Source organism: Prionailurus viverrinus, chromosome A3, assembly GCF_022837055.1.
Source record: "Prionailurus viverrinus isolate Anna chromosome A3, UM_Priviv_1.0, whole genome shotgun sequence".
Lineage (NCBI taxonomy): Eukaryota > Metazoa > Chordata > Mammalia > Carnivora > Felidae > Prionailurus > Prionailurus viverrinus.
The window spans coordinates 126208553-126231820 of record NC_062563.1 but is presented as its reverse complement, the minus strand read 5'-3'; the positions used below and the strand labels follow the sequence as shown (position 1 = coordinate 126231820).

The window sequence follows — 23268 nt, the reverse complement described above, 5'->3', positions numbered from 1 at the left end:
TGAATAACTCTTTCTCCCTCTCTGCGCCCAGAGATCACAGTTCTCTGGGATCCAGACTCTGGTTTGTCCCGGGTCGCCTCCTTATGAAGCTGCAGAAGAAGGGCTGTGATCTTGCCGGACTAGCGGAGATCCCTCAGTCCGGTCAAGACCCGGCAGCTCACGGTCCTCATTCGCAGTGGGCCGTGGAACCGATCAAGAAGTTTTTGAGCGCAAGACCAGATATCCACAGGGGTGGTGGACAGGGGCTGCGGCAGAAAGTTCTGCCGAGTCCTCAGCAGGACGCACTGAGGTGCCCCAGTCCTGATCCGCCCCTCCAGGCTTGTCCAGCAGGGGGCAGCGTGGCTCCGAACGCGGAGGGCAGGGCTCTCAGCGCAGGCCCAGCCAAGGCCACCGGGACACGTTGGGCCCCGGAACCGCGGAGTTCAAGCCCGCAAGGGGGGCGGGGGCGGGTATGCGCAGAGGAGGTGACGTCGGTTCAGTGAAAGTCTAGAGCGTTTTAACTCGTATGGCCTGGGCTTCCTTTCTCAGGCCGCAGGGCTCTGCCGGAGGCTGGGACCTTGGGTCCCCGTTGCAGGGAAGCTCGGCCCATCGTTCTTCGCGGCCGCTGAGCTCCAGGCTCAGAAGCCCGAGAGGCCGAGCGCTCGGCTTGGGAAAGGCCGCGGGCGCTACCGCCTGCGCCGCCCTGCGGTCAGGACACTGGAGCTGGGGGAGCCCCGCCCCGCCCCAAGAAGGAGAGCCCCCGGCGGCCTGGCCTCTAATTGTGGGAAAACTAGACGCCCCGGGGAAGGTTCAACTTGTGGAGGGAGGACTCAGATTTCCCCTCCTAAACTTCCCGGGCCTCCCAGGGCGCCCGCCCCCGCCATTCCTGACGAGGCTTTAAAAACTGTAGGGAATCTTTGGGCGTGGAGCCGTACTCCGGGCAGGGGATGAGACCCAGCCAGAGAATTGTATCGGGGGGATCCTAACGGAGGGAGGGTTGTAGGTTTGGGGCTTTGGGGCTTTGGGGAAGCAGCGATGATTGTGCATTTGCAGCGGGGTATTGGGGCCCTGGGGACAGTACTGGTCCTGAGGCTATACGTGAAGGCACCTCCCCACCACCACCACCACCACCACCACCAAAGCAGATGCTGGAGGCCAGTAGGAAAGTCTTTGGTTGGAGAGGTGGGTGACATTCTGTTCCCTTAGTGGATCTTAAGCGACCCTGGCACCCGGAGACGTTGTGATTTTTTTAAGGCCGAAGAAGTGGCTGCAGGCTGGGCTTCCTTGTAAACTACCAGCCCCGTGGAGGTGAGGGGTGGGGACACTGAGACCCTAAAGACCGAAGTGGAGGAGTAAAGTACGAAAATAAACATGTGGCCGGGGTAGACCAACACAGAGAGAGAGGAGGCTTCTCCACCCATCTCAACCCTATCACCCCAAGAAGGCCGGGTTTCCGGAAGCGGAGCAGGTTGGAGCGGGCAGGGAATCCTGCTCCTCTTAAGGAAAGAAGCCTCCCAGTGTCCTGTTTGGGAGGGAGAATACCCATCCTGCAATGCCTGTAAAATAACCGTTTATTTCATATTTTAAAAAACTCCAGTGATAAATGTCCGTTACCGATGGTCAGCATAAAGTGCCAATCGCAATACAATGCCCTGCTCCTAGCCGGCTGCTCTCTCGTGGTGACGGGACGGCGGAACAGGGGAGCCGGAGGCCGGGCCCGCTGCAGCCGCAGGGCTCAAGGCCCCCGCCCCGCCATCCGAGTCCGAGGGCCCACGGCCGACCGGCTGCGGAGCAGGGAGGGGGCGCTCCTTGGCCCCGCGGTCCCAGGGCCCGGCGGCAGAAGCAGATACACGGATTACACTTTTGCAGGCTCCCGGGGTGGGGATGGGGACGGGAGGAGGGGGTGGACTCTGCAAACGCACAGAACTTCCTTCCCTCTCCCCTCTCTCTCCGCAGGCAGAGTTACAAGCTTATATGGTCAAAGAAAAAAATAATAAAGTAAACGTATAAAATAACAATAGAAAAAGTAATACTTCTGGGAGAGGCGCCGCTGCGGCTCCGCGGAGCTTTCGTTCTTTTTTTAAATGCAGTTTCCCTTCCGCCACGTGAGTACCGCCTTTTGGCCAAGACTTTAGCCGCGTCCTGGGGGAGCCGCCCTGGCGGCTGGGGTCACGGCTCCGGGCGGGGCTCTCGAGTTCCGCGTGCGCCCGGGACCCAAGGGACAAGTCTGGGATAGGGGAAGGTCCCGGGAGCCCCTCCCGCTGCCCGCCAGAGTCGCCTTCGGCTTCTGGTCCCTCTGGAGGAGGGGGTATCGTAACCCAGGGTCCTGGTGACCTGGAGGCTCTTTTAGCATTTGATCTTGGAGGTTTTGAGCTCCTTCACCTGTGAGTGTAGCGTCTTGTGGACAGCGAGAGTCCTGGACTGGCAGAATCCTTTCCCACACTCTTGACACTTGAAAGGCTTCTCTTTGGAGTGAATGTATCTGGAAGCAAAAACAGAATTAATCTTTGCAAAATGATGTAATGTTATAAACAGTTATCTAAGATCCCCTCCCACTGCAACCAGGCGCTTGCCCTCAAAAGAAAGTGGGGGGCGGGGGCCTAGCGTGGAGTGGGCAAAATTCTAAGTTTGTGAATAGAGTAGGGAGGTGAAGGAAACTGGCAGGCAATATCTGATCTATCTGATAGGTCAACGGGTCCAGCTAGGCCCACCCCTGCCTTCCCCAGGAGGGGCAAGCACTGTCTCCTTATAAGGTCTGGGTTAACAATAAAGGTGAATGAGGGGACCCAGGGGCAGGGAGGACAATTTGCTGGAGCTGTGCTGTCCAAGCGGGCAGCCACTAGCCACATGTGGTTATTAACATGAAAAGTAAGTAAAACTAAAAAGTTAATTTCGCAGTCACACTAGTTGCACATTTCAAGTGCTGGGCGGTCACATGAGTCACAGGTCCCCCTGCCCGTCACCGCAGAAACTTGGACTGAACAGCACTTGCAGATGCACAGGTGAAGGAAGGGATGAGAAGGCTGGCATGCCTGTCTGAAGCTCATGGAGACCTGACTTATTCTTCCCAAGCTCTCTCCACCCATCCTCCAAGAACCTATGCCTAAGCCTTGTATGGCTTCCTTTGCGATGTTAGAGAATTCCCAGAAACTGGGAGGCCTGGAGAGCCGAAGTGGGGCTCAAGAACCACCTCATTAGGGAGAAGGATGGTGAGGACAGTGACAGACAGCTTTGGGGGGGGGGGCACACACCGTACCTGTGGTCCCGTAGGTGGTCTTGCCTCCGGAAGGCTTTGTGGCAGATGTCACACGTGTAGGGCCGCTCATCGGTGTGCGTCCGCTCATGGATAAGGAGGTTGTAGGACTTAGTGAAGTGGCGGCCACAGAACTTGCAGACGAATTCCTTCTTGGTCTTGGAAGGCAGGCGTCCCCTCGTGGGCTTCTTTTCGGGGGACAGCTTGGTTACATCCAGGAGGGCACCCAGCCCACCAGTGGGGGAGCCAGGACCTTCCCCCCGGCCAAGCTTGGATGGATCTTCCTGCGTGGCAGCTAAGGCCAGGTTGGCAAAATCAAAGCGTGGCTTGGTCTTGAGCACAGAGGGGCCACTGCCTCCAACGGTGATCTCAGGCTTAGGCTGGATTACGTGAGGAAACCAGGGAAAGGCGGGCAGCTGGAAGCGTGTGTCCACGAGGCTGGACACGGCGCCCGGGACTTTGGAGAATGAGGAGCGCGGCAAGTGCATGGCAGGGTAGCCCAGCGTCCACTGGTGCAGGTGCACAGCGTGCAGTGCGCTGAAACCGTACAGATTAGGCAGGTGGTCCGAGGGCACCGTGGGCAGGCCATTCACCGCCTGAAGGAAGGAGTAGTTGGTGAGCTGCAGGGATGGATGAATGGGCACTGGCGCTGGCAAGGTTTTGCTGCCCATTGCGGTAGCTGCAGTGGGTTCTCAATCGCAATCTGCAAAAAAAAGAAGAGAAAAGAAGGGAGAGAAAAAGAGAAGTTCAGAGTAGGTCACCCTCTTTAGGAATTCCAACTCAGCCACACCCTCTCTGTGCCCCAGGGTAGACGCTGGGAGTCTGAGACCCCACTGAGGGAACCCACTGCCCTCAGAGAGAAAATAGAACCTTCTCTGATGCAAGGGCTCCCTCCAAATGGCCATGGCAGAGACACACAACTTGCTACAGAAACCAGCAGGAAACAAATCCTACGCAATGCAACCAACTTAAATGAGGGCCTACAGTGGAGGCACAACCTGGGGGAGACCGGTGTGTGGAAATTTACATCCACGCAAGCCTGAGTCAACACAGAATTTCACTCTCCGGCGAAGAGAACAGGAACTTGGAAGCACATTTACATGTTCGTGTGCAGATAAACAGAAATGCACAGTGACAGATAAACACAGATTCACATGCTCTGAAGCAGAGATGACAACAAGGTGGCAAGATAAACTGAGATGATCAGTGTTGTGCTGCTAAACAAAATGCTGGCGTGAACATGTTCACGTGTGCGTGTGCGCGCACACACACACGCACACATGGGATTGCATGGAACCCACGCAGGGCCTCCAGGGAGACAGCACACATACAAACACACACAGATCTGTACATCTCCCAGCTCCTCTGCATTTAGCTCTACTTAGCTGATCTTCAGTCTGGCTTCTAGAAGCCATGTCATCTTTCTCCTCAAAGCTCTCAACTTTGACCTCAAATTTGCTTCTCTGCCTCACTATTAATGAGCCCTCTTGACACCACCCTCTGCGGCTACTTTTGGGCTGACTTCTTACCTGAGCCCCTGGGAATTAATTGCCTTTGAAGGTGATGATACCCACCTTCATTTACTAATTCAGTCAAACATCTGCAGGTACATACAAGGGGGTTTAGGTGCCCTCCCTACTCCATCAAACAGGGTGCAGTGTCTCTGGGCTCTCGGATATTTGTGTGCGCAGTGACACCTGGGCAGGTGGGTATGCCTATGGGCTACAGTATTGAGGCCAATACAATCAGCTTCTATGCTCTCTGTGCCCTCCAACTGCAAGGCCAGGAAGCTGAAGTGACCAGCAGTCTGGCATCTGCTGGCCTCCTTGGTCAGGATCTCCAGCCTCCGTGGACAAGTCTGGGTTCTGCAGAGAGACCTTTCATCTCCAAGCCTCCCAGCCACTGTTAAGTCAGTCTGTCCAGTGGAGGCAAAAACATGGCGAAGGAAAAGTAGAAAGTACATGGTGGGGGGGGGGGTGGCTTGCGAGGCTCAAGTGCTGAACTCTCTCAGCTCTGAGCTGAGGGCTACTTGAGAAGTCACTAAGGGAACAGGGTGCTTGGTTCTTTGCCTGTCTCAATCCCCTGCTGCCCACTTTTCCCTTACCCCCATTCCCCCTCTTCTCTTCCTCAGATTGCTCCTCTAACCTTCAGTAAGCCCCCCTTCCTGGGTTGTGCAGGCCACGGTACCGCTCCTTCCCACTGCTGGACGCTGACACCACCCAGACAGTTCCCCTAGGCTGGCTTACCCTCAGCCCAAGGCCACAAGGCCCAGTCGGACTCGGCAGCATTTCACTGCAGCAAAGCTTCTCACGGGAGATAGCCCTGCCCTTTCAGGAAGGAGTATGGACAATCTCGATGCAGAAACCCTTTCCCTTGGAAGCTGTCAGAGAAGTCACTGGCTGAATAGTAGGCCCGCGGAGAAAGAGGTTCTGCAGGGGGTGGAAGGTGCAAAACACTGAAAGCCTGCAGAGATGTTCCCACTGCAGGTTACATTAGCAACCCGGCAAAAACCCAGTGTTAAGGCAGCAATTAATTCAGCCTGGTGCCTGAGGACCCGTGCCTCAGTAGCAGAGGGCCTCCCTACCAGTTTTCCCTGCGGCTTGGATCACTGGTGGTCCGGTGATCCCAGAGCGCCGAGATCATCCTAGAGCGCTAACACCCCGCGAAGCAAAATACGAATTGGGGCAGAGAGAAAGCAGGGGCGGATTGGGGTTGGGAAGGAGAGAGGAGGGAGAAAGAGGACTCTCGCCAACTTAAAATGTTGGCCCACACTTAGGTGATTAGGTGAGGTGAGCGCTCTTTGATTTGCTGTCACCTCTTTTTCCCCTCCTGGCGCTGGAAATCAGATCCTTATTTCCGGCTCCCCGGGGCCGCCGGGGCCACCGGCACCTCCGCTTGCTTCTCTAGGTGCTCGGCCTATCGCCGGCCAAGAGAGCGGCGGTGACGGTGCGACTCTGGGCTGCAGAAGAGCCCGAGCCCTGCCTGTGCCCCGGTGGGGAACCCACCAACGTCGGGTACTAACCTGGCCTCTCCTCGCCTACCCTGCCTACCCTCAGGAGCCCAGAAGACCTGGGGCTCCATAGGGGGAGGGGACTTTTGCAGCCATCACTGCTCTTGGGAGCCAACCTTTCCGGGCTATCTGCCCGATCTTGTGTCCCCCAACACTCAATTTATTTTCTTCAGCAGCACGGCCAGTTTCTTATTTTCTGCTGCGTTCCGAGGCCAGGGCTCCCCAAGCTCTCGCCAACGACTTTCCCGGGGACGAAATTCGTTCGAAACGTGGCTCCTTACACTAGTACCAAGAATGGGCCAAATGCACGATCCGGTTTCAGGCGGTCAACTAAGAGAAAAACACAGTCTCACACTCGCCTCTCCAGCCGGAGAGGATGAACGAACTCCCAGCCCCTCCGAGTCCCGTTGTCCTGACCCGGGGGGCCCTTGTGTGAACGTTTTAGATTTTTAAACGCGAGGGCAAACACCTCTCCCCGGACCAGGCATCCGCTTGGCAAGGAGCTTGAGCCTCGAGATCTGGGAGGCGCGGGTAAAGATCCCGACCACAGGCAGCAAAAGCAATTCGCGCTTCCAGTCCTGGGTCCCCCGCGCAGTGCAGGCGCTCCTTCCCTCGCGTGGTCGAGCGCCAATTCCAGGTCTGCAGCCAGCCCTATGCCGGGCATTAATGAAGTGTGCAGAGTCTATTAAAGTGGTTTATTCGGGGCTAATTGAGCGTGAGCGAGTTAACTGCTTGCATTAATGAGGACGGAGCGAGCTCCACGAGCTTTCGCCTGAAGGAGCCCAGCAGCAGCCCCAGAAAATCATCCTTGACATCGAATCCCCAACACGCGTGGTGACAGGCGTCCAGGCCCCTGGTGGGAGGACTAACCACCACCAGATACTTCTGTTGAATTCTCCCAACGAACGAGAGCGAACGAACCCTTCGGCTAGGCGGCCGTCCCGCGGCATTTAAACGCCCGCTGCGTCCTTAGCGGTCTGTTCCCCAGTCTTAATGAAACCGCAATTACTTCGAGGAGCCTCGGATAAAATATCCACCCACTGGTCGCCCCCTGTCCCTGTCAGCCCTTGTCTTCTCTAGGAGGCCGTGAGCCTGGGAGACCAACTTGCTTTGCACGTGGTTTCTCTTCCCAAAAGCCAGCGCGCAGCTCTTAGCCCGGTTGAAATTTACCAAATTGTGGCAACAAAGAAACCCTCGCAGCTACTTTTCACTCTGAGAGCCCATCCCGCTACTGCTCGAGCTGTTGAAAAAGGACTGAATGTGGGTTTTCGTTCTTCTGAACCTAGACATTTCGGGAAAGAAAGTAGTTCCGCAAGGCAGCCCCTCACCTCTTTCCCTCTCTCCTCGGGCTTCCCCCTTCTCTCCAGAAGGCTGAGTTAGGGGACAGTCAGGGGGAGGAAACGAATCCTCGCCTTATAAGCCCCAAGCCGGAGACATGCACGGCACCCACAGCGTTTCTGCTACTTGGGCGTGCGAGTCTCCAATTGGGAAAGAGTGCTCGCGACCCCTGCACTCTTCCCTGAACCGAGACAGTCGCAGGTTAACTCCCCAGGCCCTGACTACACAGAGCAATCATCCTATAGAGAACACCCCGAAGTCAGAGCAGAAGTGCGAGGCGGGGTCAGGCACGCGGCCCTGCGCTCCGGGTCCAGCCGGCCGGATTCCCGAGCGCAACTACGCAAAACAACAAACTTGCACGAAAAGCGCGACCCGGCTGGGGCATGCACCTGTCCCTGGCGCCGTCGGCTGCGGCCGTGGCCATCCATCCATTCTCTCTTCCTTCTTCGTCAGCTAAAGTAGGTCAAACTGCGCTAGGCGCGCGTTTCGGGAAAGTTTCTGCCCGCTGAAGTTTCTTCGGTTTCTTAGAGGGGGGCCCACAGGCTGACTCCCGAAGTCCGCGGGCATCTCGCCGCGGATTCCTAGGAGCCTGGCAGCGCGAGGGCCAGTGCTGGAGGCCCGCCCCCTCCTTCCCCGGAGGTCAGAGGCCGAAAGACCCCGCTCAGGAAGTCCCTGAGCCAGCACCCCCAACCACCCTGGGCTGCAGCTGCTCTCACTTTCACTAAGGTCCTGCAGCCTCCGTTTGGCAGGAGGAGCTTCCTTCTGGGACACGGAGAGAGGAGACACCCGCCGCGCTGTGACAGGGGACCCGGGAGCGCTGCCCGCATTCCCCTCGCCGAGCAGGGGCGCCCGGGGCTGCAGTTACCTTGTTCCGCGGCGGTCCCGGGCTGAGGGAGTCTCTGGGGCTCCGCTGCGGGGGACCCGGGAAGCCAGAGGCGCTGGATTCCACAGGCACCCCCGGAGCTCTTGAGTCCTGGCCCCTCTCCGGCTGCGGGGACTCCGAGCGCCCGGCGCGCGGGAGCGCTCCACTGGCCCGGAGCCCTGCCCCCCGGAGGACAGTGAGCCCCGCTCGCAGCTCCCTGGTTGGGTCTGAACCGGGAGCGGCTGAGAACTTGCTGGGGAGAGACCGAGCTCCGACTCACTCATCCCTTAGCACCGAGCCGCCTACTTATTTTAATCCACCACCCTCCTCCCTCCCTCCCTCCTTCTCCCTCCCGCCTCCCCTTGCTTCAGGATTCCTCCCCTCCCTTGCCTGTCCCCCAACCATGCCCTGCGCCTGCGCACTGAGAGACAAAGTTTTGCTGACCCGGGCAGCCGGCTTTGGCAGCTGCGTCGCTTTGCCACGGCCTCCCCGGACCTGCGTCCCCTGCTTTTCGGTCCTGTGCGACCCCTTTTGCATTGTTAGGCTCACGGTGGCATCCCTGGAGTGCTAAAGGAAACAACCTCAAGCAGAGGAGAGCAGGCTGAAACTGCACACTTCGGGGTCCTATTCCTGCTCACCTGGGACACAAGTCTGTGCAGGGGTGGTGGGAGGTACCCCGGGATACCTGCGCCGAGGCTTGGACTCCAGTGCCCTTCGGACCCTGGCAGAGCCGCCCTTTCTTCCAGAATCCTTTCCCAGAGGCGGCTGGCCCTGGGTATCCAATAGCTTCTGGACGTCCAAGAGGGCTCATTGCCAGGGCAGTAAACCAGACCTGAATGCCTATGGCTGACCCCAGACTCTGGCTTATGGAGTTCAGTGGAGAGATCAGAGGTGGAGGGCAAGAAAGTTATTGGAGTCCCAAACCCTCTGGGATTCCACTCTTACTTACAGTCTACCCCTCCAATCAGGTACTCATTGGTTTGGGGAGTTTGGAGAGCAAGCTGCAAAGATTGTCAGCTCCAGGACCTCTAAGCTCAAGGAACTGGTTCAGGTGGCATTTGGGACCTACAAGAGGTCAGGATTCTGGCTCCGAAAAATTCTGCCTTCACTCCTTCCGCCTTAGAGCAGCATCCCTACCTTACTGACTAATGGGCTCCTCCGGGAGCTGCCCTCCAGCTGACCCCAGCCCTGACCTCTCCCTGCCACCTCTCTGGAACACTGGGCCCTGGGTTCAGGAGGAGGCAATGGTTTCCCAGGACCTGGGTGGGTCTAGACTGACACCACTGCACTCCCAGTGTTTGCACCAAGGTCGCTGCTGAGTGACTCACCCAGCCCTGGGAGCTGGATCCTGGACTCAGTGGGTCTCTAGCATATCGGTACTGTGTCTGTGGGAAGGGAATGCTGCTGCCAAGTCCAGCTTTCCTCTGAAAATCTTATTGCTTTTTAGGGTGTCAATCCCTGACCCAGGGAAATGATAGTGGAAATGTCCCCCCAAAAGACATAGTTGAAGAAGACCCTTGTCTTATCCATAGGGCTTTAGGACAGAACCTGGCCTCCAGCCCCTAGGTAACTTTGAGGTGGGTGGGGAAGAAGAAGGGGGGGGGAGAGGTGCAGTTTTTGCCCCAAGGGATTGCACTCATCCCCTGCCACAGATTAGTGCTGGAGCAAAGGACCCATGTAAGTTTGCAGTTGGAATCTTAGCAGCTGCCAGCATGAGGTGATATTCTGGCCAGGGAGAGGATCCTTGGGAGAAGAAAGGAGCTTAGATCACTCCCTTCCCTGAGATTCCAAGGCAGCAATACCAAGAGCAGGGGAAGGCCTGGAAGGAGAGTCCAGCAGGGTATTCCTGGATTGTGCTTGCTCCTACCTGGGTCAAGGAATTTCCTTGTGCTAGTCTCAGGCTCTCCTAGGAGACAAAACTCAAGAACCTCCATTAGCAGCAATGAAAGAATCCAAGAGAGGTCTCCACACTTGGCCCTCTGGCTGTCCAGATTGCTTAGGAAGTGTCCTCTCAGAAAAGGACATTCAGGTGGGATGGAGCCTCCTGGGGTGTGCAACCCCATCTCCTGCTCAGAACTCCACACAGCGTGACTATGTTTCCTCCCTCTTTCCACTTCCCTATTTCTTATGAATCAGGGCCCTTGGCTAACATGCTTCAAGGACTTGTAGAAATCTCTAGATAGTAGGATCCCTAAAGAGCTCATGGAGAGTCTTTAGGAATGCCAAAGAAAGGACCATGAAACTGGGTTGTTTAACGCCACTTTTTCCAGGTTATCTGGAAAACTGATTTGGACTCAGGCCAAATCCTGGAATCTAGCGGGTGTAGGGCAAGATGAGGATGTAAGGTTGGAGCTAGCCCCTCATGGCCCAGCATCCCAGGCTTTGCCTCCCAGACTCTGGCTGGGTCTCCTGGAGCTAGTCTGCAAGGCAGGATGAGACAAGGTGAGAGATGTGGGACCCTGGCACAGCTGGGGCAAAGATGGGCCTGTTTCAAATTCCCACCTTGGAAGATGATCCTGCTAGGTCTCACTTGACAAGGAACAACCCCAGAAACCCCAGGAATGAAATTAACGATTTGTTAATGGCTCAAGAGTCCTCCACCCCAATCTGAGCTCCCAAGGGAGTGACCCACAAGCTATGGCCTCGGTCTGCACTGCAAGCCAACCAAGTTCAGGTTCCCTTTCAGCACCGCAGGCAGAAGCAGCCCAGGAAGCTAGGAACCCCACTGCCCTCCTTCCAGGGGGAACAGGGGCGCATCCCCTCCCCCACCTACTTAAGAGAAACTGATCAGCCCAAAGCATAGTCGCAGTGCTGCGCCTGGATTCCAGCTTGAATGAATTGCAGAAGGAAGGACCCAGGACGTCTAAGGGCTTCCAGGTGACTTTTTAGCGAAGTCAGATTCATTTAGGACTCGCAAGGACATCACTTTTCGAATTTAGTAAACTTCCTCAGTAGCCAGAACCCAACCATCCTATGGCCCAAAAGCACATCGCAGGTGACAGAAACTTTTGTCTGGCCTCGCATCCCGTTCCAGGGCGTCCAGAGCACCCCGCCACCCGCGGCTGCAGCCTCTGCTCACTGTCGGCTCCCGCCGGAGACTAGACCCGCGCAAACTCTTGCCACCGCTCCTTCTGGCTCTCTTTCTCACCCACCGCCTGCAGGGCGGAACCGCCCGCGCCCAAGGAGTCCCTGTGTTGTCTGGAACGGAGCACCCTTGGGGAAAGGTCCCCAAACTAGCTCCCGGGCTTCCAGGTCCCGGTTACACCCCACCCCGCAGGTGGGGTCCGGCAGGGATCAATAACCCCCGGCTGCCTGCCGAGACATCCGACCGCCTTGCTCCCAGTCCCCCAGCGAGCCCTCGCCGCCACGTTCTGTGGGCACATTGGGGGGGTTGTGACAGCCCCTGCTGGTCTCCCTGCCCCAACCCCAGCTCCTCTGGGAACATCTGCTTACTGGGAAGGAAAGAGCCCCAGCCTGTCTTCCGAGTGAAAATTGAACAGCTTCCAGAAAATTAACTAGAACATGGCCTCTATCGCTTTGGGGTGTTTTTGATAAAAAAAAAAAATGAACCCCACTTCTCCCTACTCCCCAGCCACACAAAAATGACCTCATTTTTTAAACATGGAATTTACTTAGCACTTTCGGAGTTTTTGCTTCCAATGCAATCTTTTCCGTAACTACTTTGTGGACAATTGGGGCTCTGCTCATTTGACCCCCCTTTACGCATGTACAGAGCTTTCAAATAATCCGGAGATTTAGGTATCCCTCTGTAATCATTTAGATGATGGATTGTAATAGCTCAATAGTTCCTCTGGAACCATTACGATCAATCAGGTCAAAATCCAGCTTCGGGGAGAAAGTTTTTAAGCGGGGGAGGTAGGTAACACGACATCCACACACACTTGTACAGATAACACGCTCTGATAACGTACAAACAACTCCAGAGTCTTAAGAGAATAGATCCCAGCTGAACCCAAGAGCCGGTGTTTATTGTGACAGCGACAGACAAGTTACAGTATCAAAACTGAAAGGGAAAGTGAGCTGTGTTTCCAGGCAGTTCCCGTTTCGTAAGTTCTTTATGAGACCCTAGTATTTTGTAACGATTTGTCACCTTAACAAATGTAACAATGCACATAGACACAGATCTACCCGTGGTTTATAAGATCATGTATGAAGCACGGGTATTCATGTGAAATTGCTTGGGTTCTGGGCATACTATCATCTTTAAAATGAAATGATGATAATGCCTTGTATTGTGAGGAGCATGTGTAAAATGCGTTTGAATGGTGTGGTGAGTTTCGACTTTTTGTACAAGTATGAGTTGTCAATTATTTTAGACAGTTAACAAATCTATGTTCTAAGACTACTGAACTTTTTCTCTTATCCAACGGTGGAAATAAATGTATTAGAAACGAAGCAGTGTCTAACCAAATTGAGGATGACGAAGAAAAGTTATGTTAACTGAACTGTGTATAGTCCGGGTGAAACACTTCGGAATAGAATTACCTTACCATACCCGCGGCGCTGCGTCTTTAACGGGCTACTTCGGCGGCGGTCGGCGCTGGAGGAATCCGCGTTCGCGGTAATTAAACATTTCCAGACACTGGAGGGTTATTATCTGCATAGCGATTTCCGGCGAAGGGACTCAGAGCTTGTCTGGCTGCGAAGTTTTATGCAGATTCGAGGAAGCAATCCTAAAGAAAACGCGCCACCTGCTGGCGAGCACTGGCATCTCCCGGTGCCCTTGCCTCCAAAACTCTCAAATCCATTCTCTTTATTGAATCTTACCTACCAGTGGGTTTCTTCCTCTTTTAATTTTCTTTTGTGGGTTACGAAATTCGCCTTTACTCGTTTAAAACTATGCACACTCTTATGCTTCCAAAGAACAAACAAAAGAGGGATTCCCTTTCTCCACAGGGTTTCTGGTTTTCCCTGCTCCAAAAACCAGATTTGTGAGTTTTTGTTTTGTTTTGTTTTTAAGTAATCCGAAATCCTTGGCAACTATCTACCACCATTAGTTTCTGGTCCTGGGAAAAACGATGAGCCAGGATCTGTGAGCCTTTTCTGCAGTCTTCGTCAAAGCTGGGTTACTCTACCTTGCAGGTAGCTCCCAGGTTGCCTGAGAGGTGAGGAGAGGAGATCCGTTCTTGCACCCCTCCCGCCCCTGTGGGGAGCTGGGCAGTACCGGATCCCTCCATTCTGTTTCTGGCTTTCTGAAGACCATAGGAATGAAGAGAGGGGGTCTGCTTCGTCAATCGGTTTCCCTTAAACCCATGACGCTTGCGACCCCTGTCCTTCCTCCCAAGCCATTAGATTCCAGCTCCTTTGTTTCTCCCTTTCCGTCTGAATTCCCTCACAGAATATTATAGCTACACCCTCTCTTTTCCTTGGCATCAAAGATGCATCTTTTAATTTTTTTTTTTTAATTTTGGGGGACAACTGGGTGGCTCAGTCAGTTCAGCGTCTGACTCTTGGTTTCTGCTCAGGTCATGATCTTGCAGTTTTGTGAGTTCAAGCCCTGCATGGAGCTCCACACTGTCAGTGTGGAGCCTGCTTGGGATTCTCTCTCTCCCCCTCTGTCTCTGCTCCTCCCTTGCTCATGCTCTCTCTCTTTCTCACAAACTAAATAAACTTAAAAAAATTTTGTTGACAAGTAATTGACATACAACATCGTGTAACTTTAAGGTGTACGAGCTGTTGTTTGATACATTCACAGACTGCAATATGATTGCCACCATAGCCCTAACACTTCTATCACTTTACATAATTACCATGGCTTTTTTGTGATGAGAACACTTAAGATCTAGTCTCTTAGCAACGCTGAAGTTTATAATGCAGTACTGTTGACTATAATCCCAATATTGTGTATTAGCTCTCCAGAACTTACACTGGTTGCAAGTCCCCAATTCTTCCATCCCCCAGCCCCTGGTAACCACTACTTTCTGTCTTAGGAGTTCAACAAAGATGCATCTTGGATGCTTTCCTTCCTTGCCATCAAAGCTCCAGCTTTTCAGATAGGGACAGAAAGAGAGAAGTCTTCAGAATACATCTGTTAATTATGCTGTTTGGTCTGTCCTCTGCCTATAGAAGAAAGTAGGGTGTAGGAGATCCTTGGGAGCTTCAGCTACATTGCTCTCACAGGCCTCTGGCCACCTTCCTTATGTTTGAGAACCTATATAAAGATGACAAGCTAGGGATCGAGGAAAAGACGGACCCCTTGACGCTGCCCCAGACGGTTAGAAAAAGGCTCTGCTCACCTAGGACCCATCACTCTCTTTGCTCCAGTAAGAGGTAGAGTCTCCCAGTTCCTTATCCTGACCTTGCAGTGAGGGGAAGAAAGGAAAGGGACCCAACTTAGACACTCCAAAGAACTGCCAAGGCCACCAGCTCTCCCCCAGGCGGTGTGAAGCTATGGGGTGCCTCACCTTGATTCATGAATGAGGACACTCACTGGGAGATCAGGGGCTTATGCCTCTTTTGGGTTCAAGGCAGGAGGTCTTCCTGAGTGCAGACTATCATGCTGCAGTCGTGCTGGCTTCCCAAAATGGTGGCCTAACTGGGATAGAAGAGATTGCCTTTGGGAACCTGAAAGGCATCTGGATGCAGCTCTAAAAAGTGGCGATCCTCCTCCACCTGTTATGACAGAAACCCAAGTCCCGACTTCAGGGAGGCGGTGGGGTGGGAGACTGGAACTGAGAATGTTCCAGGACATTAGTCCCTTGACCAAATCCACAGTGACAAGCAAACTGTGAGAGGGCCATGCCCTCTGCTAGAAGAACCCCCGTTTCTCTGATTTCTGTCAAATCAGACTTTATAGGAGGAGAACAAGTGGTATTTGTGGATCTGAGCCACATGACAGTGTAGTGCCATATCTACACAGAGGAGGAAACCAAACTCCCTATTTTAGCCAACCACAAGGACCAGGCACCCTTCCTCCACGCTCTTAGCCAGGAGTTGGTGTGGACGATGACAATACCAGCTCCTGCCATAGCTCCCTTTATTCCCAGATGGCTCCAGGCAAATCCCCTTGTGGATCATGCCTCCAATTCCCTATGTGGGAACCTTTCCTCTGATGATAACAGCATCTGCTGAAACACTTTGAGCAAATACAAAATAAAAAAAGGGAAAGATATTAGCATGTGATTTTTCACTTCACTGAATGACTAATGGCTGGGTTCCTTTGGTATATTAGGTGTTAGTTTGCATATCGCATGTCAACAAGAAAGAGGTGGAGAGAAAATTTAAAACTAGAGTGTTATTATCAGTGTATTCCAGATAAATAATTTTCAGGAGTCATGACTTGGCTTGTCAAAAATTAGGTCTGTAACAAACATTTTAGGAGATTTATCTAAAAAAAAAAAAAGTCAGGTATTCTAGTGGGGCCTGTTTCTTTCCTAATTTTCTGAGAAGATATCCAAAGGGGAGTTGCCAAAAGCCCCTATGAATGGAAAAAGCTTGGTTCTCAATGCCTGGGGTCCTGCATAGGCAGCAAGGTGACTGGGAGCCTGGAACACCACAGCAGAAGGCTTGACACTTCTGAGTACCTGAGTCTTAGCCTGAAACAAAGCCCACTCACTGGGGAAAGGAAGGATAAGAGAACATCCCACAGCTCAGTTTCGCAACTGGCCAGTCAGCTAATTCCTGCTGGAGTGGTAACCCACGGGTAACACACTATTGGGTTAAGAAGCTGCTTTACACAATCCTGTGGCACAGTCAGTCCCAGAGTCTTTACACAACGCAGATTTCTGGGTCCCATCCTCAGAGTTTCTGGTTTAGGAGACCTGCAGTGGGCCCTGAATATCTGCATTTTTAAAAGCTCCATAGATTATTTGGATGTAGGTGGTCTTTTGAGCAGATATATACTGAGGGCCATTGGTAAAGTATGACTCTGGCCCACGGTACATGGGTCTTGTTAAGGAGAATTCCAAGAATTGAAAAGTTATCCAGAGTCAAACTGCTCTTCATTGAAGTATCTTATACACTTGAGTAGGCATTTCTTTTTGTAAGCCCCCTCTTCTTTATTTGCAAGAGAAGAGAACTGTATTGGGTATTTAACAAAGACATTCTCACTTCCCCAATTTTAAGATTCCACTTCACACATGCTGTAGATGATGAGAGATTTGGGGTAGGTGCTTGGGTCCTGACACTCGTATGATGTAGGAAGCTCTGTACTGCCCACATGTGGGATTTGTCCCATGAGAGAGCCAGCCTGGGTCTTGGAAAAAAAGACTCATCTCAGCCCACAGAGAAAAGGTCACTCTGGCAGGAGAGCTCCTTTGGGAATACAGATGCCCCAGACGACCAACAAGCAAAACTACCCTGTAAAGTTGGGTACGCAGAGTCTATAGTTTGTTCTGTGAGTGTTACCAGAAGCTGCACAGAGAAGGAAAGTGCTGTGGGCTGAGTGGGGAATCCTTGGTCTGGCCATTCACCCTGCACATTCCAGATTTTGTAATAGGACTGATGGTTATTCTCCACACAGAAGCAGTCTAGACAGCTGAATGGAAACACTACAATAGTTCATTATTCCCTGTGTTACTTGGGGTCAGGACATCAGGTCATAGCCAATAGGGCTTTTTTTTTCTTAATGCTCTTCTTTCACTTTGACAGTACTTTGCAATTTGGGGAGGGGGGGTTAAAAACTCACTTCAAGTGTCTCTTAATTTTAAAAAACGTGGGAATCGTTCTACATGAGCATTAGCAATTTTAATCACTGATCATGTGTGTCGGTAAGGTAACATACGTATCTCGTTGAAAATGTTTATATTCGGGGGCGTCTGGGTGGCTCAGTCGGTTGAGCATCTGACTTTGGCTCAGGTCATGATCTCACAGTTCGTGGGTTCGAGTCCCATGTCACGCTCTGTGCTGACAGCTCAGAGCCTGGAGCCTGAAGCCTGCTTCAGATTCTGTGTCTCCCTCTCTCTCTGCCCCTCCCCCACTCACGCTCTGTCTCTCAAAAATGAATAAACATTAAAAAATTTTTTTTGAAGAAAAAGAAAGTGTTTATATTAATTTCCTTAAGTTAGGTATCTCTAGGGCCCCTGGTTTGATGGGAAGGACCTTTGATTTCAACCACTAACACCACTGGACTAACTTCAGTGAAGAAGGAACTCTGTGTGGGGCCTCCAGGAGGAGGCATCATTCCTGTTACTCTTGATTTGCTAACAGAGAAGTGAGGTCCAGAAGCCTTCCAGTGCAAGAGGTCAAGGCTCCTTGGTGCAGTCCTGGAGCGGGATGAAGCCTCAGAGGGTGCAGCTGGACACAGTTTTCCCAGGGCCCTCTCCTCTCGTGAGCTTGTGGGCCCCACACCCCGCATCACCTGCCTGAATCCCTACAACAAACCAGAAGTCGGTACAACAATATTCTCACTTTCTGTTAATTAGTCCCAACGTTTCAGAGCTGCATAAGTCTGGAGCCAGGACTTAAAAGCAGTTATGTCTGATTTCAAAGCCCGAGTTCATAATGAAGCACACTTGGGCCTCAAAGTTGTGGTCTGATGGTGGCATCGGCATCCCTGGTGAACTTGCTAAAAACGCATAAGCCCAAGTCCTGTCTCCAAACTACCAACGTGGAAGGTGCATTTTAGCAAGACCCCAACCCCCAGGCTCTGTGCTTGCTGTCTTTGCCCCAGACACAGGATTTAATCTCTGCTTCTAGAATGGAGAGGAAAAGCTCCTGGATGTACCAAATTAAATCAAAGAGCCACAGACTCAAGCTTAGAAAAATGGTAGCACCATACCACATGTTTAGACCCACAAACCCTGCTCTGGCCCAAGAGTAGGCAGTGTGGGCCAGCCCGCCAACAAACTGGCTCTGGCCCTTCCTGTGGCCACTGTCCTGTCTCCAGAGGTTAGGGTGCCTGAGCAGAGCTTCCGCTGTTAAGCTGGGCACAGTCTCTCTACAAGAAAGGCAGGCTTCGGAGCTTGCTTGAGGAGACAGGAGATGAGACATAATAGCGGACCTTGACGGTATTTTGGGAGCAAAGGTACTTGCCTCTACCTCCCACCTCCTAGTTGACAAGAAAATAAAAAGGAGTTCATAGGATCTTCTTTGGTGAGACATGAACTTACACAGTAACACACGCATTACTGGTGATATCTACACATTAATAATGCATAGTTGATGAGTCATTTTGGCACAGATAATGTTTTGAAATTCCAAAGGAATCCACAATTAGGGATGGCATGTTAAAATTACACAAAAGGTCCGTCTCTCACAAATCCCAAAGCTCTTAAATATGCACGTTCATTTCTCACGTTGAGATATGCACGTTATCTCAATCTCTGCCCAACTCAGTATAATCATCGTATCTTCCTCATCAACACTCTGCCAACAAAAAGGAACCGAGTTTCAGCAAGTGTGCTCAGCTTCTCTTTCAACTCCCTCTTGAAACTCAAATGCAGAAGATGTCTAAGTGGAGGTGCAGCGGCCCGGGGCCCACCATGCTGAGTGTCAGCAGGGCAGCACAGGGTCATCAGGGCGCGTGCTGGCGCTATCCTCTCCCTTTCCAGGTGTTTTCTCCTCCAGGAGCCCAGGGCTTTCAGCTGGCCCCGTTTGACTCTCCCTTATTCTGAGGTTGGAGGGGTTGCAAGAATCACCACATCAAGGGAGATGTGCCTGTTAAGAGCAGGGTCTGGAAAGAATCATGTTTAACCTACAGGATTGGCATAGAAATGATGGAATTTGCCTATTCCAAAAAGCACAGAGTATAAACTCTTGGAGAAGCCTTAAACATATCATCTTTGACACCTCCATTTCACAGATGAGAAACCTGAACCTCCAAATATGATGTACCCAGGAACATGACGGTGACTCGGAGCTGGGTTTCGTGACATCTGGCGGGTACCCTTTACATTTTTCTCCCTACTCCCCATTGTTGTGAGGGAGGCCTGGAAGGGAGGTGTCTTACAAGGGCCTCCCTTTGTTCTCCATCTTCAGAGGACAAAGCTTGTGTTAGGCATTGACATCCCAGGGTGGATGCACCGATGGATGGCCGAGCCTGGGCTCTGGATGATTGCTGCTCGGTGCAGCAGCTTTATGAAAACATTAAATGTCATTACTTATTTCTTCATGTCCAAAATGTATACTTCAACATTTTTTCTCTGTAGACAAGTGTCACTTTTACTGCAATCTTCAGGCCAGATGTTCCTGGTATAAGTGGTAACAGCTGCCATGCTGGCAGACGTGTGGCTCCAGCTAAGTCACTTTCCAAAGACCCCAAGGCCCTCTCTGCAAAAACACTGGCATGACAGGAGAAACCCATACCTGGCCCTCCCAAGCTGCCCCGGGAAACCACGGGGAAGGCTGGAACAGGGCATTTGGGCGGGCAGGCTGCCAAACCACGACTGCATTTCCCTCTTCCTCGGTGATGAGCTGGAGTCCCTGGATAGAGAGAGCTGCCCGTGCTCCTTCCCTTCGGGCTCCCCTTCAAAGCAGCGTTTATAGTGCCATCACCCATTATCCACGTCCTCATTTGTCTCGGCACCAAGTCATTTCCCTGGCTTTCTGTCACCCTCGCCATAGCCTGCTATGATCTCAAGTTGATGTTCTATTGTTTTTGAATTTTGCTCAAGTTGTAGCCGCCTGGTAGCATTTATCTTCTCTGTTCCCTTGGGCTTTGGTGAATTCCTCAACAAGGTCCCATCTCAGCGTCAGCGTTTCCAGAAAATGCAGGCACAATTTGCTTCCATCTTCAGTGAAGACTGGAGACTTGATTCAGCCAAAAAATAACTCTTGCCTTTGCAATTTTTGGCTCTCTGGCTGAATAGCCTATTATTCAAGAATGTCATCCTGTTAAGTAAGGTTGAATTTATAAGACATGCAAACATAAGGACAGACACACAGACACAAACACTCTCTGGACATCACACAATGTATCTATGGGTGGCTGCAGCAGGATACTCCCTCCAAGAGGTGGCGAGCTCATTCAAAGTTCTGGCTCCTTCAGGCAGGACTGAGGCCAGCGCTGGGCAGGAATAAATCCCTTTGGTGATGCTAGAATCTGGCTAGATAAGAACTCAAAGGACAGAAGTTCTCCTAGGCACGAACTGTCAAGAGGTCACTGGTGGAAGAGTGGTCCAGCCACTGTCCCTCCATCCAGGATCCTGGGTCTCAGCCCTACAAGGAAGCACCTTCTACCACAGAAAGACCAAGAAGTGGCAGAAAGGCTGGGCTTCGGGTCCTGACCTTGCCTCTCACTAGCTACTTGGTCTGGGCAAGTTACTTAACCACCTGAAACTTTATCTGTAAAACAAGATGAACACCTGTTCTTTGAGGTTATTATGATTAATGAACCAACATCTATAAAGCTCTTGGCACACAGGGAATAACTGATCGATGTCATTTCCTTCTTCTGCAGGGACCAGATCATGGTTTTGTCACTTCTTGAATGGAGTGGTCATTTAGGTGAATTCCCTCTTCAAAATCAGGACCATTTTTCAAGCCTGCTGCTACAAATACAGTCAGAGCCGCAGTGTCAGTTATTACACCAATGTCACTCAGCTTCCAACCCACCTTTCTACACCCTGCTCTGTGGTGCTGGGGCTGGGAGCCTGCAAACTATAATTTTCCCCGCCCAGCTGTTAGACTTTGTGAATAGGTGGACTCAGGGGGAGACTGGAAGCAGTCTTCTCACTGTTTCTGTCAGTCCCGCCCTAGGACTGCCCTTCACTCAGCCTCCCCAGGTGGTTCCAGTTTCCAGCTTCTTTCTGCACTCCCAAACTCCAGCCTCATTGTGCCCTAGACAGGTGCCATCACCAGCTGGCAGTGCTTTCCCAGGGACTGGGAGAGCTGAGCCCCTGGTCCATGGATTTCTTCTGAGTTCTTAGACTTCTAGAAGCAGTAAGGGAGTGCTACCTCCCCAGAGGGCTGAGTCCCAGGTCTGCAAGGTCCCTTCTCCAAGCCTCTAGGTTCCGATAAGCCCAACCTCTGCCTTTGTTTCCCCACCCCTATTACCGTTGTGTTACTGCAGTACTCCCACTGGGCTTTCTTAGACTTCTCCACCCATTTAACCCATTCTTTCTTCTAAATTCTCTCTGTTGAAATGCCTAATATGGTTACGGTTTTCCTAACTGGACTCTGACTGATACAGGGACCACATATCCCCCGTTTGCCTAGACTCTCCTGATTTACACTGGTTTTCCTGGCATCTTGTCTTGTTCAGCATTTATCTCATGCAACATTGTCTTGGTTTCCAGTGTAGACTGTAAGGTCACCTTAGATGTAGTTGTCCCCTTTAACAGGCCCCTTTGAGCACTGTGTGTATCAGGCCTCTCCAAATAGATTTCTACCATTTCTCTTTGATCCAGAGCCATATTCATATTTTCTACTTTGGAATAGGACACTGGCATTGATTGTTAAAGAAGGGGGAGCTTCTTGGACACAGCTTAGAATTGGAGCTACAGAAGCATTGCCCATAACTTCTCTTTCTTATAATTCTACAAATTGGCCCCTGGTGGCTGTCTTCATACTCCCTTCTGAGCCTGATCTACTAGGGAAGCAATGGCTCCCTTTTGGAAGGCTTTACATACAAAGCCTAATTTTTTTTAAAGTTTATTTACTTATTTGGGGGGGGGGAGGGCAGAGAGAGGTAGAGAGAGAATCCCAAGCAGGGCTCTGTGCTGTCAGTACAGAGCCCAACCTGGGGCTCGAACCCACAAACCATGAGATCATGACCTGAACTGAAACCAAGAGTCGGCTGTTTAACCAACTGAGCCCCCAGGTGCCCCTAGATCATCCACTTCTGCTCAAGTATCATACCTCCTTTAACCCTTCCCCCAGGCACATCCTTCGTTCTCTTACAAACCTCTTCCAGGAAATTATCTACCTTACTTTTGGCACTTTACCACTTCTTAAGGAGCTTGGTATCTTTTATACTGTGGTCTTAGATTGCCGTAACTCTAAATGCATCTTTGACTTGCAGTTTGGCCAGTTGGTAAGTTTCCTGATAGACTGAATTCCTTACAGCCCTCATCAATCTTTTCCTTCCTGGTCTAGTAACAATGCACTTCTACTTGGTCCCTTTATGTCCATCCCTCTCTCTTCTGTCCTTCCAAACTCACATGTGTGCTAGGATATTTTGCACTCCTGCACTTTTGTTCAAGTCGTTTCCTGTGCTTGGGACTCTCCTCCCCTTTCATCCAACTCATCCCTCCAGACCCCTGCTGAAGCTTCCTCCGATACCCCAGGCTGAGCTGAGTAACGTCCTCTCTACTGCCATCATTCCTGTTACAACCTCTGTCATTGCACTTAGCACATTATACTGAAATCACCTCCTACATGTCTGTCTCTTCTGATGGGCTTCTCCACAAGCTCCAAGGATAAATGATGTGTCTTGCGCACCTCTGTGCTCACAGGACGTAACACAATGCCTGTCACATAGGAAGCACTTGATAAATGTGTGTTGACCTAAACTTAATACATTTTTGCTGAATGATTGAATGACATTGAGGCGGCAAATCCATGAGCTGCCATTTTTCTCCCCTGGACACATATTTATCTCCTTCTTCCCCTGCCAAAACCCCAACGATTGCTTCACTATGCCGGATAATCTTTCTGTCAGGTCTCTGACACACAAAACACATGTAATCGTTCCATTATGAGGGCTGGCACTAAGTTTAAGCTGAGTGTACAGATTTATTAGATCTTGTACCAGGAAACTAGTGAGGCAGAGAGTTTAGGGGGATTTCCAAAGGGGATGTAAACTGTTCATGAGCCCTTGTACTTCGAGGCAATTCTATGTTCCTGTGGGGGCCTCAACTGTCCTTGCAGATTGTGTTTCTCCATCTTCCTTTGCAAAATGCAGGCAGGCTACTGCTGTACACTGAT

At 51.8% G+C, this 23268-nt stretch overlaps 1 protein-coding gene across 1 annotated transcript; it reads right to left on the bottom strand.

Annotated features, from left to right (window-relative positions):
• Positions 1-1532: 1532 nt before the first annotated feature.
• On the bottom strand, positions 1533-8752 carry OSR1 (odd-skipped related transcription factor 1). The gene is made up of 3 exons (XM_047854158.1): positions 8446-8752; positions 3236-3935; positions 1533-2461 (listed from the first exon to the last, which is right to left on the bottom strand). Exons 2-3 carry the CDS (start codon positions 3901-3903, stop codon positions 2326-2328), a joined length of 804 nt encoding a protein of 267 aa, XP_047710114.1. The 5' UTR covers positions 3904-3935; positions 8446-8752; the 3' UTR covers positions 1533-2325.
• Positions 8753-23268: the final 14516 nt, after the last annotated feature.

Coding starts and splice junctions, on each gene's coding strand:
- OSR1 (XM_047854158.1), bottom strand. CDS start 3,903: ATGGGCAGCAAAACCTTGCCAGCGCCAGTGCCCATTCATCCATCCCTG. Junction 2,462..3,235: donor GACCACCTACGGGACCACAG/GTACGGTGTGTG, acceptor TTTTGCTTCCAG/ATACATTCACTCCAAAGAGA.